Source organism: Strix uralensis, chromosome 2 (assembly GCF_047716275.1).
Source record: "Strix uralensis isolate ZFMK-TIS-50842 chromosome 2, bStrUra1, whole genome shotgun sequence".
Taxonomy (NCBI): Eukaryota; Metazoa; Chordata; class Aves; order Strigiformes; family Strigidae; genus Strix; species Strix uralensis.
The window spans coordinates 134,258,997-134,272,434 of record NC_133973.1 but is presented as its reverse complement, the minus strand read 5'-3'; the positions used below and the strand labels follow the sequence as shown (position 1 = coordinate 134,272,434).

General features: G+C 44.2%; 1 protein-coding gene across 1 annotated transcript in view; it reads right to left on the bottom strand.

Moving 5' to 3' along the window:
* The window catches only part of TENM4 (teneurin transmembrane protein 4), a 508,662-nt gene that overhangs the window by 15,265 nt on the left and 479,959 nt on the right, over window positions 1-13,438 (bottom strand). The window contains exons 28-29 of the mRNA XM_074860410.1: window positions 7,497-7,793; window positions 4,678-6,292 (exon numbers count right to left, since the gene is read on the bottom strand). Of these exons, the coding sequence (XP_074716511.1) occupies window positions 4,678-6,292; window positions 7,497-7,793 (1,912 nt within the window). The remainder of the gene's footprint in view (window positions 1-4,677; window positions 6,293-7,496; window positions 7,794-13,438) is intronic.

Here is a 13,438-nt window from a genome sequence, read left to right as displayed (position 1 = left end):
CCAAAATGTTGAGATTGGGCAGATGTCCAAAAAGCCCTTTCGACAATCCATGTGGAAGGGGGAGGATTTCTGTAATAAAAACACTTCTGTTCACTCAATGTACAGATTGTTTTTGGAGTGTCTTTGAAACAGAGAGATTGGAGGGAGGGAAAGAAATTAAAAGGCTCATTTGATTATTTTTTTTTGCTTAGCGCTAAGCCAGCCTGCTTCCAAATCCTTCTCATGTGAAATGAAGACCTTTGATGTACATATTGTGGACCAGGTGGTCAAGAGAACAAAGTAAAACAGTGAAGGTCGGCATTGGTGCAGGAACCATTTTCCAGCACTTCACAAATGTTAAAAAGGATACAGAGCAGGGATGCTGAACAGCAGAAAAATATGTAACATGTCTGGAAAGATTCAAGACAGGCTTTTTTTGCTACTTCTCAGAAAAGTGACTTTCAAAACATTTGCAAACAGGAGTTTGTTCTTTTTGGGAAGAGGTGTTGGAATACCCAGAACAAAAAAAGAAAACAAAAACCACCCAAAAAACATAGGAGGAAGGTGTGGAGCTGAGAAAACAGAGGGGAAAATATTAATTTGCCAAGAGGCAGTGACAACTTTTTTGACAGAAAAGTACATTTCACATCACAGAGTTTTTTTCAGCTACAGTAACCCTGCCAACACATTTCACAGTAAATTCATTTGAGGGCAAAGAAAAAGAGTGCTTAATGCAGACACATGTAATGGAAATGTCAGTTCAATCCATCAGGATTGCTGAAGCTGGCAGCAAAGCACTGCACCATGAAGTGTACAATCTCTAAAATATTCATGTTTAACAATGGGTCTCTCAAAACGTAAATACCTGTTTCTCCTGCTCTCCCCTCCACATGCCTCCAATTTGTACCCACGAGCTCAGAAACCTCATCATTGGAAGCCAAAGCACGTGTTGTTTGCCCATGTCCCGAGCTCCCCTCAGGACAGCCGGTCCCAGGCTGGGGATGAAGGGACAGAAAGTGGTTCCCTGTGCCCAAATCTGGGCAGATTTGTTTGTGATGACAAGGACACACTCATCATGGGACCTATCCACGACATGTCTGAAAGCTTCAGCAGACAGAAATGCCAGAGCAGCAGCCTTGCATCACAGCACTCATCCCATTACATGACCTGTTTCTTCCATGCACTGGGAGGGGAGAAACTTAAAAAATGTATTTGGTCCTTCTTGAAGGACTAAAAATAGAACTTTTAAGACAGTGGAAAAAGTTATCTGGTGCATATAAAACATTAAAGTACCAGATTTGGACATCTTGATGTTATCATCAGAGCTGGGGGGGAAACTGGTTCGCCCGTTCCAAGACAGGATTGGAAATTTTGTCCTGTCTTAACTTGAGCAGGAAAACAAAAATCTGTTAATAAGTCACAAAGCAACTGTTCAAAAACTAGAGCAGTTCAAGACAACAATTTCAAATTAAGATCTTCCATTCCAGTTTTTACTTCATAATTTTTCTTTTCCGGTTTTCAATCATTAGTTTACACTTAACTTGAAAAGGCTGAAAACCAAAAAGGAATTTTTCTTTTTAGGCTAGTTTTGAATTTGTCATTTCGACAATTTTGAGAGCTGTTTACAACATTTCTGCTGAGAAATCTCTCAAGCTCTACCCTCTCCCATAAACAAATTCAGATTTGACAAATGAGCATTTTCTGATAGGAAAAGTTATCTCAAAGTATTCCCTGCCAGCCTTAATTATCAGAGTGAGGCCAACACACAGGATCTTAGTCTGCATCTTTTGGCATATTTTACTTCCCTCATGGCATCATCTTCTCAGCGCTGGAGAAAACAGCTTTTCATTAAAAGAAATACAATCTAATACTTATGATTATTGCAGAAGAACCTGAAAGCATGAGTCCTAATGGCTAGATAAACAAGTGGAATAGAACAACCCAGGATTTTTATTTTGTAACATTTTTTTGCTATTAAACCAACCTCATCACTTAGGGGAATGCAAATATTGTTCATATGGGAAAGTTGTGATAGACGCAGCAGGAACATTTAAAAATTAATTATATCTCCTTAAGAAGGAGATTTCTGATTGTGTCACCTGGTTTTCCAATGGGAAGTATATAGAAGAGTCCTACTGAAACAGTCCTCTTGAACATTACTACCAGTGTTGAACAAAGTATGAATACAGGAAGGACATTTAACCTGCAGAATGATTTTCTGTGTAAAAAACATACATAGAGCTCATGTTACTGCCATTTTACAAAGCCTGGGGGAAGCAGTTCAGAGGTTATGTCAAGCTGTGGGGTAGGTATGCCCTAAAATCTGGCCTTTAAGTCTAATGCACCTGCTTTTATTGACTCTTAGTAGAAACTGTTAATTCTGTGGGGCAGATTAACTTTGAACTACATGGTTAGTGTAGAATCATAGAATCATTTAGGTTGGAAAAGACCTTTAAGATCATCAAGTCCAACCATTAACCTCACACTGCCAAGTCCACCACTAAACCATGTCCCTAAGCACCACATCTACACATCTTTTAAATACCTCCAAGGATGATGACTCAACCCCTTTTCTGGGCAGCCTGTTCCAGTGCTTGACAACCCTTTTGGGGAAGGAATTTTTCCTGATATCCAATCTAAACCTCCCCTGGTGCAATTTGAGGCCATTTCCTCTTGTCCTATCATTTGTTACCTGGGAGAAGAGACCAACCCCCACCTCGCTCCAACCTCCTTTCAGGTAGTTGTAGAGAGTGATAAGGTCTCCCCTCAGCCTCCTTTTCTCCAGGCTAAACAACCTCAGTTCTGGTCCTTGTAAGACTTGTGCTCCAGACCCTTCACCAGCCTCACTGCCCTTCTTTGGACATGCTCCAGCACTTCAATGTCTTTACTGGAGTGAGGGGCCCAAAACTGAACCCAGTATTGGAGGTGCGGCCTCTCCAGTGACAAGTACGGGGGGATGATCCCTTCCCTCATCCTGCTGGCCACACTATTTCCGACACAAGCCAGAATGCTGTTGGCCTTCTTGGCCACCTGGGCACACTGCTGGCTCATATTCACCTGGCTGTCGACCAACACCCCCAGGTCCTTTTCCTCCAGGCAGCTTTCCAGCCACTCTTCCCCAAGACTGTAGCATTGCAGGGGGTTGTTGTGACCCAAGTGCAGGACCTGGACTGAGACTTGTATAATTTGTCTCAGCCCATTGATCCAGCCTGTCCAGATCCCTCTGTAGAGCCTTTCTACCCCCAAGGAGATCAACACTCCCACCCCACGTGGTGTCATCAGCAAACTTGCTGACGGAGCACTTGATCCCCTCACCCAGGCCGTTGATGAAGATATTGAACAGAACTGGACCCAATACCGAGCCCTGGGGAACACCACTTGTGACTGGCTGCCAGCTGGATTTAACTCTATTTACCACAACTCTTTGGGCACAGCCATTCAGCTGGTTTTTAACTCAGACAAAGAGTACACCTGTCCAAGCCATGAGCAGCCAGTTTCTCCAGGAGAATGATGTGGGAAATGGTGTCAAAGACTTTACTAATGTCTAGGTAGACAACATCCACAGCCTTTCCCTCATCCACTAAGTGGGTCACCTTGTCATAGAAGGAGATCAGATTAGTCAAGAAGGACCTGACTTTCATAAACCGATGATGACTGGGCCTGATCACCTGGTTGTCCTGTATGTGCTGTGTGATGGCACTCAAGATGATCTGCTCCATAACCTCCCCTGGCATCGATGTCAGACTGACAGGCCTGTAGTTCCCCAGATCCTTCTTCTGTCCCTTCTTGTAGATGGGCGTCACATTTGCTAACCACCAGTCAACTTGGAGCTCCCTGGCTAGCCAGGACTGCTGATAAATGATTGAGAGTGGCTTGGTGAGCACTTCTGCCAGCTCCCTCAATATCCTTGGGTGGATCCCATCTTGCCCCATAGACTTGTGTGTGTCTAAGTGGTGTAGCAGGTCGCTAACCATTTCCCCTCGGATTATGGGGGCTTCATTCTGCTCCCTGTCCCTGTCTTCCAGCTCAGGGGGCTGGGTACCCAGAGAACAACTGGTCTTACTATTAAAGACCAAGGCAAAGAAGGCATAAGGTACCTCAGCCTTTTCCTCATCCTTTGTCACTATGTTTCCCCCTGAATCCAATAAAGGATAGAGATTCTCCTTAGCCCTCCTTTTGTTGCTAATGTATTTATGGAAACATTTTTTATTATCTTTTATGGCAGTAGCTAGATTAAGTTCTAGTTGGGCTTTGGCCTGTGCTCTGAAATGGCTGACTGTAATAAAAGATTTAAGTTGCTGTTGCCATTCTGCTAAAACAAATCTGCATGCCATTTGTTGAGCTGCAAATAAATCTCTAGGCAAAACTGTGTAAACAGCTGCCCCTCTATGAAGAGAAAGGTTATCAGGACATTAATTGGTAGCTATATTTAGGATATCTGCGGGAATGAAAAACTGGAAGAAAAATAAAGAGAACAAACACCAAGGCAGAGAAAAGGAAACAGGTTTGGGAATTACAATCTCCATCTATGCTAATGAATTAAACATGCCCTGGACAGAGGGGTCAACTGGCAAAGAAAAGCTTGTGGCCATTATATTAAACCCTGGAAAACCTCATGGTGACCAGGATACTGAGAGAGAGGAAACCTATTCACTGATGGCAAGCGTGTGGATATGTTAATTAATTTAAATGTCTTACCTGTCATGTAACATTTGATATCCTGAGAGTTGCTAATGGGATTGTTGTTTTTGAACATATACAGGTTGAAAGGCATTATGTTATTGCTACTCAGGTGCTTCCACATATCATGGTCTGGACTTGTCCACCGACCCGCTAGCACATCATAGTCTCTCCGTCCCATATGGATAAGCTTTGTGAGGGGGTCATACAGTCCTCCGTGGTAGCCAATGATGATCTGGAAGTTGGGATTGGTGTCCATATAGATCTCCCCATATGCTGTGTACAGTATCTGCTTAATCATTAAGCCAGTCCCACTGAAGACAGCCAAAGGAGTGCCAATGTTATCGCAGGCTATGTAGAATTCATCACCGCTGCTGAGCTCCATTGCAAAGAGGTGGCCTTGGAGGTCATAGTAGAGGGAGGTGATCTCGGAGCTCGAGTGGTTGTATAAATGGGTGACCTTGGTTGGGTTGGTCAGGTCTGCGTAGAAGAACTGCAAGTGATGGCCATGGCTGGTTTTGCTAGAGACTCTCCTTCCTAGGCCATCATAGCGGTATTTCACGCTCCACCCACTAGCTTTATTGTAAGCTTTGATGAGCAGGCCAGCTGAATTGTACTCAAAAATATCATTGCCCCTTTGCTTCAGGAAGCCATCTTCATCCATTTTGTACTGCACATCCCCCAGTCTAGTAATCCTATCCCTGAGGTCGTACCTGAGCGGTGTAAGGCGGGCACTATTCCCCGGACTCAACAAATGGAGGTTCCCATTTAGGTCATAGCTGTAACGCCAGAGTGGTTTGTCATTGATAGACACTGTCTGCAACTGGCCGTCAGCATCATATTCATATGAGTACCTAGTTGTGTTTGCATAAGGGCCAACCTTCAGCTCTTTCTTAACTACTCTCCCCATGTTGTCATACTGCACAGTCATCCAGTACATGAGAGACCGGAATATCTCATACTGGACCTCCTTCATCCTGCCATAGGCATCAAAATGTTTAGTGTGAGTCATGACAGCAGTGGTGATAATCTGGTTGATATCGTAGTAAATGACTCCGAATTTACCAAATTGCTCAGTTTTGCCTGACACATCATCGTACCTGTAGAGATCAATGGGTAAAGGTGTCTCATTGATGACTGCTTGCATGCTAGTCACCCGAAAGCTGTTGTCATAATTATAGTCAAAGCGTGCATTCACCATGCCTTCTTCAGTGAAGCGGAAAATCTGTCGATCAATGAGGGGTCCTATCTGTCTGTATCTGATGGTACATGTGAACCCTTCATTCTGCAAGTTTATGGTCTTCAGCATGCCAGCAGTTTCGTCATAAGTGAAACTGATCTTTGTGGTGTCGTAGAGCATCTCAGCTAACTTGGACAGCTTTCCATACTTGTAGATGACACGTCTCCCTGTGCCCAAGTACAAAGTGTTGAGGAGCTGCTCATCCTCTGTGAAATCCTGAATTACTGAGGCATTGCCTTCTGGTGGCCGGTAGATGTTTCTGTAGTAACCAATGGAACGAATTGTTTCTAAAGTCTGACGGGCAACGTTGGGCATGGTCACCGATGACAACCGGTCGTTCTTATCAAACTCAAAGATGTACTGTCTTTGGCTGTGAAGGAGCAGCACCATGGACTGGATGGGAAGGAGAAAAATAGAGATTATAGTCCTGGTTTTCAGGCAAAATTATACTCAACTCTCACAAAACCTGCAAGATTCTCCAGTCCAAAGAGCAGTGAGATAAACCTCTGCACCCACAGGATTAAATGGTGAGAGGTATGCAGCTGCATGGCACATCGAGTATCCCCAAGTAGGACTGGGTCAGAGGAAGAAGCGGTTAATGCAGTCAGGAAGGTCTAAGTTTAGAATGCTCAGTTGATTGAATCAATACCCTATAGCTAGCTCTCTTTACTCAAATTCCCCATGCCAACAGCTTTTACAGACTAAATAAATAAAATTGATAGAGCTACTTAAACCATGCTTGAAAAAGCATCCCCTGACACTGTCCAATGCCCAATTAATTAATTGTGTCTCTGTATCTTCTATTACTCTCTTACTGCAAACTTCTGCCTGCATGCTTACTTGTTCTGTGATATTTTTTTGCACGTAACAAACAATCCACACATATTGTATAATACAAGGAGCAAGTCATACTTTTTGCTTTTTGAAAGGTATGTTATTGTAGTTTCCTTAACCTGTTGTAGGGATAGGCTCTATACAAAACTCAGGAATAAAAAATTCCAGCCCCAGGTATGCAGCATATGGTTCTATAGGACACTGGGTAGTGTAATATGAATGGTAATATCCAGAAGAATTTAAGTCCCATGTCAGTCTGTGGAGTGCAGACTACAGAAAACACTGCGAAGTGTGCTACAACAGTCTGGCTGGATTCATGCCTCAAACTTTTTAATTACGTGGATTTTCTATGAAGCAGGAATGGGCCAATTGAAGAAGGCAGGATGTCAGACTGTATGGGTTGTTTTCACAAGGAAAATCCTACTGGGAATTCCTACTGTTCACTCCTCTGACTGAAGATATTTTATATTGCAGCTATCTCAGCAAAGGAGTGTTGTGCTTAAAAAATCAAACGCCAAAGCTTCATAGCATTAAGACATGCCCTCAGTGTGACTGGGAAGAAACTTCTTAGGCTATTTTCGACTGCTCTTTGGTGGCCTGGCATCAAAATTACTATGTGCACCTTAGTGTAGGCAGAATAGGAGTATTGAACCATAAGGAACATAAATCAGCTGACGTGGAGGACTGCAGCTGTACTGAAGTCAAAGGAGTAAAGCCCATTTGCACCAAATGCACCATCTCTGAGCGACAAGAGGATTCGTACCTTCTCCAAGTAAGTGTAGCTCCATGACTTGCCATCAGCAAAGATCCTGGATGTAATTCTGCCAGACTGATCATACTCCATCCTTTCCGACATTGTGCCCCTCTGAATCCCTGCAATGTGTCCTCCTGGGGAATAGGTGACATTGACCCCGTTCAGTCTGCTGCTGGGTGACCAGAGACTGGGCCTCCCTGCCTGGTCGTAGAGGATGCGGAGCGTGAACTTGCGGTGGTCATCATAGATTTTCTCTGTCCTTGTCACACGATCAAAGTCGAGGGACAGCAGGTTTCTGTTGTGAACCTACAGGAAAGAGATGGAGAATTAGGAAGCTGGAAACAGTGTAAGTTACAAAGACTAGCCTTGTTTCACCAAACACCTCTTTAGGTTGCACTGGAGAGCATCCAGCTGTTCATTGCCATGATAAGAGGCATTTTTCAAAACAAAGATTTGTCTTAACGTTGCTTCTGTTGACTTCAGTGAGGAGAGAGGCAGAAAACCAGGGTACTTTTGAAACATCACCACGGTAAAGGAATATTGCCCATACTCCAAACCTAGGCTTAGGACTGCTACAGCAGATATGATTATAGACCTACAGAAGATGTAATGACAACTTGTTGCAAGGAATATTTGCAAGGTACTCTGCTTATCAAACCTGGGATAGATAGACATTTGCTTTCACACACATCAAAAAATAATACTTGTCAAAAGAAAGATGGATGTTGTGTCAACATAGTGGAAAAAAGAGTTTTTCTCTGAGTTTACTGAATATACTGCAGGCATTGGAGGTTAATCCTTTCCCCTGAGATATGGAGGCCCTGACCACTGTAGATGTTACACAGAGCAGGAACTTTTCTGTGGGAGCTGGAGTTTTAACTTCATTGTCCTGGGGTTATTCGGTGTTGCATAATTACACCCCTGTTACCTTCACTGCCTCTGTATTTCCAAAGATCAAAGGTATCTACTTCAAAGGTAGGAGCAGAAATACATTTTGATGCAAGGATTGTAGTGCACAGCAATACAAAAAGGAGCTGATAATACAACTCATGTTTAGTCACGTGTGCAAAGAGACTTACAGAGCCACATCATCACAGTAGCAAAGTACTCAGCAAGGACAAAACCCCCCACATTCCCAGTATGCCAGTGAAGTCAGCTCTTTCCCCATCCCACCAGTTCTGAACCTCTTTTGGCTGGTGAACCCCTCTTTCCTAGAAGGGTGCAGATTCTTCTCGGATGAATTTCAAACTCCAGACAGCTGACTTGATTTTCAGTTCTCTTTGCATCTCTTCAGCTGCAGTCAATAAACCAGGGTTTGCAGGTTACTGCAAGGTCTTCCGACTGTAAGTTCCTTTTCCTTGCCCAGGTAAAGCCTTTTCTTTCTCTGAGTAAAGCTGACACTCCTGACCTGAGCAATGTTCTCAGCCCTGGTCCAGCTTTGATCTTGACCATTACTTTAGGGTGTGTGATTGAATTTCCACTATATTTTGAGGGATGTGGGAGTATCTGAGAGCTAAACAACAAGAGAAAGGATGTGATAGAGCCAATGGAAAAAGGGCTCCTCAGCCCTGGAGGCACAGGAGAGGGAAGGGCAGGACCACTGCAGTGTTTTTGTGCTGTGTGGGCAGGAGTCTGTGCTGAAACCTGGAGAATGGGGACACTGCAAAATCAGAATTCAGAAGAAGGCATCTTAGGAGCTGGGGTTGGAAGAGACAAAAGAACAGCTGAGAAAACCTGGAAGTGAGCTGAGGGTGTGCACAGCCAGCTGAGAGAGAAGGAATCGGTGCCTTGATGTAAGTGGGAAGATGATGTAAGAGGAGGCAAGTGCAAAAATTATTTTCAACTTATGAGTAATGATGATAAAAGGCAGGTATGACTTGAGGAAAGAAACAGCGTGGCAAGGTAGATAATGCTCCAATTAAATGTGTGTAAAATAGAATGTAAATGGGCAGTGGGAGAAAGAGGGAATCAGCCAACATCTCACTGTAACAGGCAAGCTGGGAAATAATTAAAAAGGTATCAAAACTCTAAGTACAGATGTACACATGTAACTAACAGAGCAATTTGATATCTCATAGGTGCTTGCTGCTATAAATAGAGAAACAGAAGTAGCAATTGCTTGCAAAAATAAAAAAAGCAAAGAAGGAAGGAATAGCATCTCTGCTTTCCATCTATCCACAGAGCCGCTCCAGCCTGGCAGCTGCAGCTTCTTCTGCTACTGGACTCTGCCAAGAGAGCTGGAAAGAGCTCTTCCAGGGCTGGGACAGTAATTCAGGCTGAAAGTGGCCTCCCTGATCCATACGCCAGCAGCAGTGCAGTTCACTGTGCTGGAAGGACCAAATAACAGGTCCCAAGATAGCTCTTAAGCTCTGTCCAAATCTCTGTATCCCATAACTGGTGCCCTAAGTAATTCCACTCTCCCCATGCTCTGGCAAGCAATTTCTGTGGGACTAGTTGGAACTGGTCTCCCTTTTCATGATTTTTTTTTTTTTTTTAATGATTTGTTTTCTCGTGCGCTCTCGGTGTAATGTCTCTTCTCTCTGAGAACTGTGGCAGTGCCAACAGCCACCCCTGAAGGTGACGGGCAAAGCGAACCCTATCCTTCCAGGTAGCCTCTGAACAGGGCCTAAATCTTTTTGATCCTTGTTCAAGGGCATGCCTTGAATAGAAGTGAATTTTCTGCAGAAGAACTGACAGGGCTGCAGGCTTCAGTCCAATAACCGTGTTTTATGGTGAGCAGCTAAATAAGGTGACATCCTACATCCTGGAGTCCTTATCCTGGAACAGGGTCTGAAAAGCTCCTGCAAAAAGCTTTTGCCCCTCAGAGCATTTGACAAGGCTTGTGATCAGCACAGGATTGAGACAGGGTAAGTTTAAATCCACAATTCACAGTGTATTTGACGTCCCCTCCATAATGTGTGAGAGACTAAATTTAACCCCGACCTCATGTTCCACATTACTTTATTCAATCCCTTAGCTTGCTCTGGAAAAGCATGAGAATAAACACGCCACCATCTCTGATTTCTCCAGTGCTTCCTATGGAGCTCCTTTACTTAAATTATAATTAAACAACATGCATTGATTTTCCCGGGAGCACAAGAGCACAAAAAGGGAAGATTTCTCATGAAAACACTCTGGCAACCTTCAGCAGAGCAGGGCAAACAATTCTTCTGCAATGAGAACTCCAGGAGCCAACAATATCCATGTGATAAATGGCTGCCTACAAAGCAATTTCCCCAGCGAATTGCTAAAACCATTGTGGTGGCCATATCCAGACCTCGACACCTTGCAGAAATTGTGGAGATGATGTCGGACTGTCCTCATTAGTCAACACACCAGGAATGGTTAGCAGCATATCCCAAGAGACCTCTCCAGTCCCCTCGGTTCTGGGGACCGTCTGGGACACTAGGTCTTGATGCCACCATTAACCTGCTGCCAAGGTCTTGGGAAAAACAAAGTGAGTTACAATGGGAGTTTCCATGGTTAAATAAATAAAAGAGCTGAGCCAGCAGCTCTGTCTCTTTTGGCTGTTTCTATTTGCTCCGCTGTCAGAGATTATTTTACATCCTTTATTGAAAAACTCAAGTTTGGTTAAAAAAAAAAAAAAAGGCAAACGCCAAGAAGGAGCTCTGTTCCTTGGAGCAGAGTTTACCTAACACTCTCACTGCAGATGGATTCCGTGTTGCTGTAGGCCAATGATGGGTTGAATTTGTAGCCAGCCAATTTGTGGAGCTATTTCACTGCTGGGTAGGTGGATCAGAGCATCATAACTTTCCATGGGATGTGTGGAACAGGAGAAGGGAAAGGGGCTGCTTTAACAAAGTAATAAGTGATAGGACAAGAGGTAATGGCCTCAAGTTGCACCAGGGAAGGTTTAGACTAGATATTAGGAAGCATTTCTTTACAGAACGGGTAGTCAGGCGTTGGAATGGGCTGCCCAGGGCAGTGGTGGAGTCCCCGTCCCTGGAGGTATTTAAGAGTCGGGTTGACATAGCGCTGAGGGATATGGTGTAGTTGAGAACTGTCAGTGCTAGGTTAGCGGTTGGACTAGATGACCTTCAAGGTCTTTTCCAACCTAGACGATTCTGTGATTCTGTGATTTCTGTTGCTTTACTGCTGCCTGGCCAAGTGCAGAGCCAGGTCAGGGTTGGTGGGACTGGGAAAAAGGCATCAGGGCTGGCCCCTTTCCTTTCATCCACGCAGAAGTCCCTGCCCTGTGCCTTAGCCCTGCAATAAAGAAACATATGCATTTTATTATTTCCTAGGGAGGGTCAAGGAGACAGCTCTGAAACTGGCCTCGTTGTGCTGGGAGCTGGTTGAGCTCATGGCAACAGGTTGTCAGTCCCCAAGAACACCCTGGAACGATGGGACAAAGGGCCACAAGTCATAAAATGTGGATGCATGCAATGGCAGCAGAAAGGATGCTGGTTTCAGGGGAACTCCCTCTTTTAAAGTGGCCAGATCCTGTTCTCCTTGTCTCAAAGGCTTCATGGAGTGATGCTGCAGCCTCTCTGGGCATGATCTTTCCTCATGGAGCACCGTGTCTTTGCTGCTGTCTCATGCAAGCAGTGGGGTGAGGGGAGAGTGAAAGTAGTGATTTATGCACATGTGGCAGAAAATTATAACATTTCCCAAAATGAACAAAACCATTTTGAACTTAACTTGACTCAGCTTCTCCCTTGCCAGGGAAAGCAGCAATTACTGGTATGAGGGAAGAGGAGAACATGACACAGAGAGTATGTTAAATGCCGGACAATCCCCAGGGAGGCAATTAGCACCTTGCAGGTTTATGTCTTAGGGGTGCAGATGCTGCCATGCAGGTACAGACAAACAGCTTAAAGCGTCTGGTACACCCACAGCTACTTTGAACCCCTGAACAGAGCCATAAATGAGTCCTTCCACCATGTAAGATTCTCTTTTGCTTCACTAGAAGGGCCCTGATAGGCTCAAAATGTGAGTAAATGCTGGCAGATTTATAGGGACACAAGTAACCAGCCTGAAAACTCATTTTGCAAGTGTTTTTCCAACTGCAGTACAATATAAAACAAAGACACATTCTGCGTTTGAATCTACTGTTAAAATTTTGGAAGATAAAACTGACACGAGCAGCTGAGCTGCGGCTAAATGATTGGAAACTGCTTTGAACACCAAATAGCTGTGACACAGCTGCAGATTTCAGAAGGCTCTCTCCTTTCAGAAAAAGACCTGTCTGATAGTTTCATTGGTTATTAAAATAAAATTAAATAAAATAAAACCCCCAGGGCAAACCAAACAAGAAGGGTGATGCCAACTGATCTGCAGACATACAGCAGTTTTCAGTGAAGGAGCAGCTTCAGCTTTCACTACTGTTTGCAGTTTTTCTCCTGATAACAAAATATGAGGCAATTGACACAAGGGGAAAAGAACAGAGGCTGGGCTGGGGAGGGTGAAGAACAATACTTGACAAGTGTGAGTGAGGAGAGACGGGAGGAATCACACCAAGGTGGCAGGGGTCACACAGCAGGGAACACGGAGAGGTGAACAGCAAGGACTGGGAAACACATATCCTTAAACCAGAGCATTAATATTTACTGCAAAGCTTAAGTGTGAATAAATAGCTGCAGTCCTTTTGCTGTGGTGGCATTACACAACATTAAACGTTTTTCTCAGGGGGTCTGAATTTGCCAGGTGCTGAGCAGCTTCCCAGGAACCACTCATCAGCCCATGACTCTGAGACTAGCAAGGAACAGGGTGAGTGCACAGGACTTGCTATTACAAGTTACCAGCCTTGCCAGCGGTTAGCAGAGGAATTACAGGTTTATTGGGCAATGTCTTTAAACAGCCCTGACAAGTCTGTGGTGTGTTGTGCAGAACAATGTTTTCAAAACACGTCAGTCTCAAGCACAGAAAGGACCGTGCGCTCCTGGAGGAGACAGTACCATCAGGCTGGAGCTGTTTATAACACTTCACTT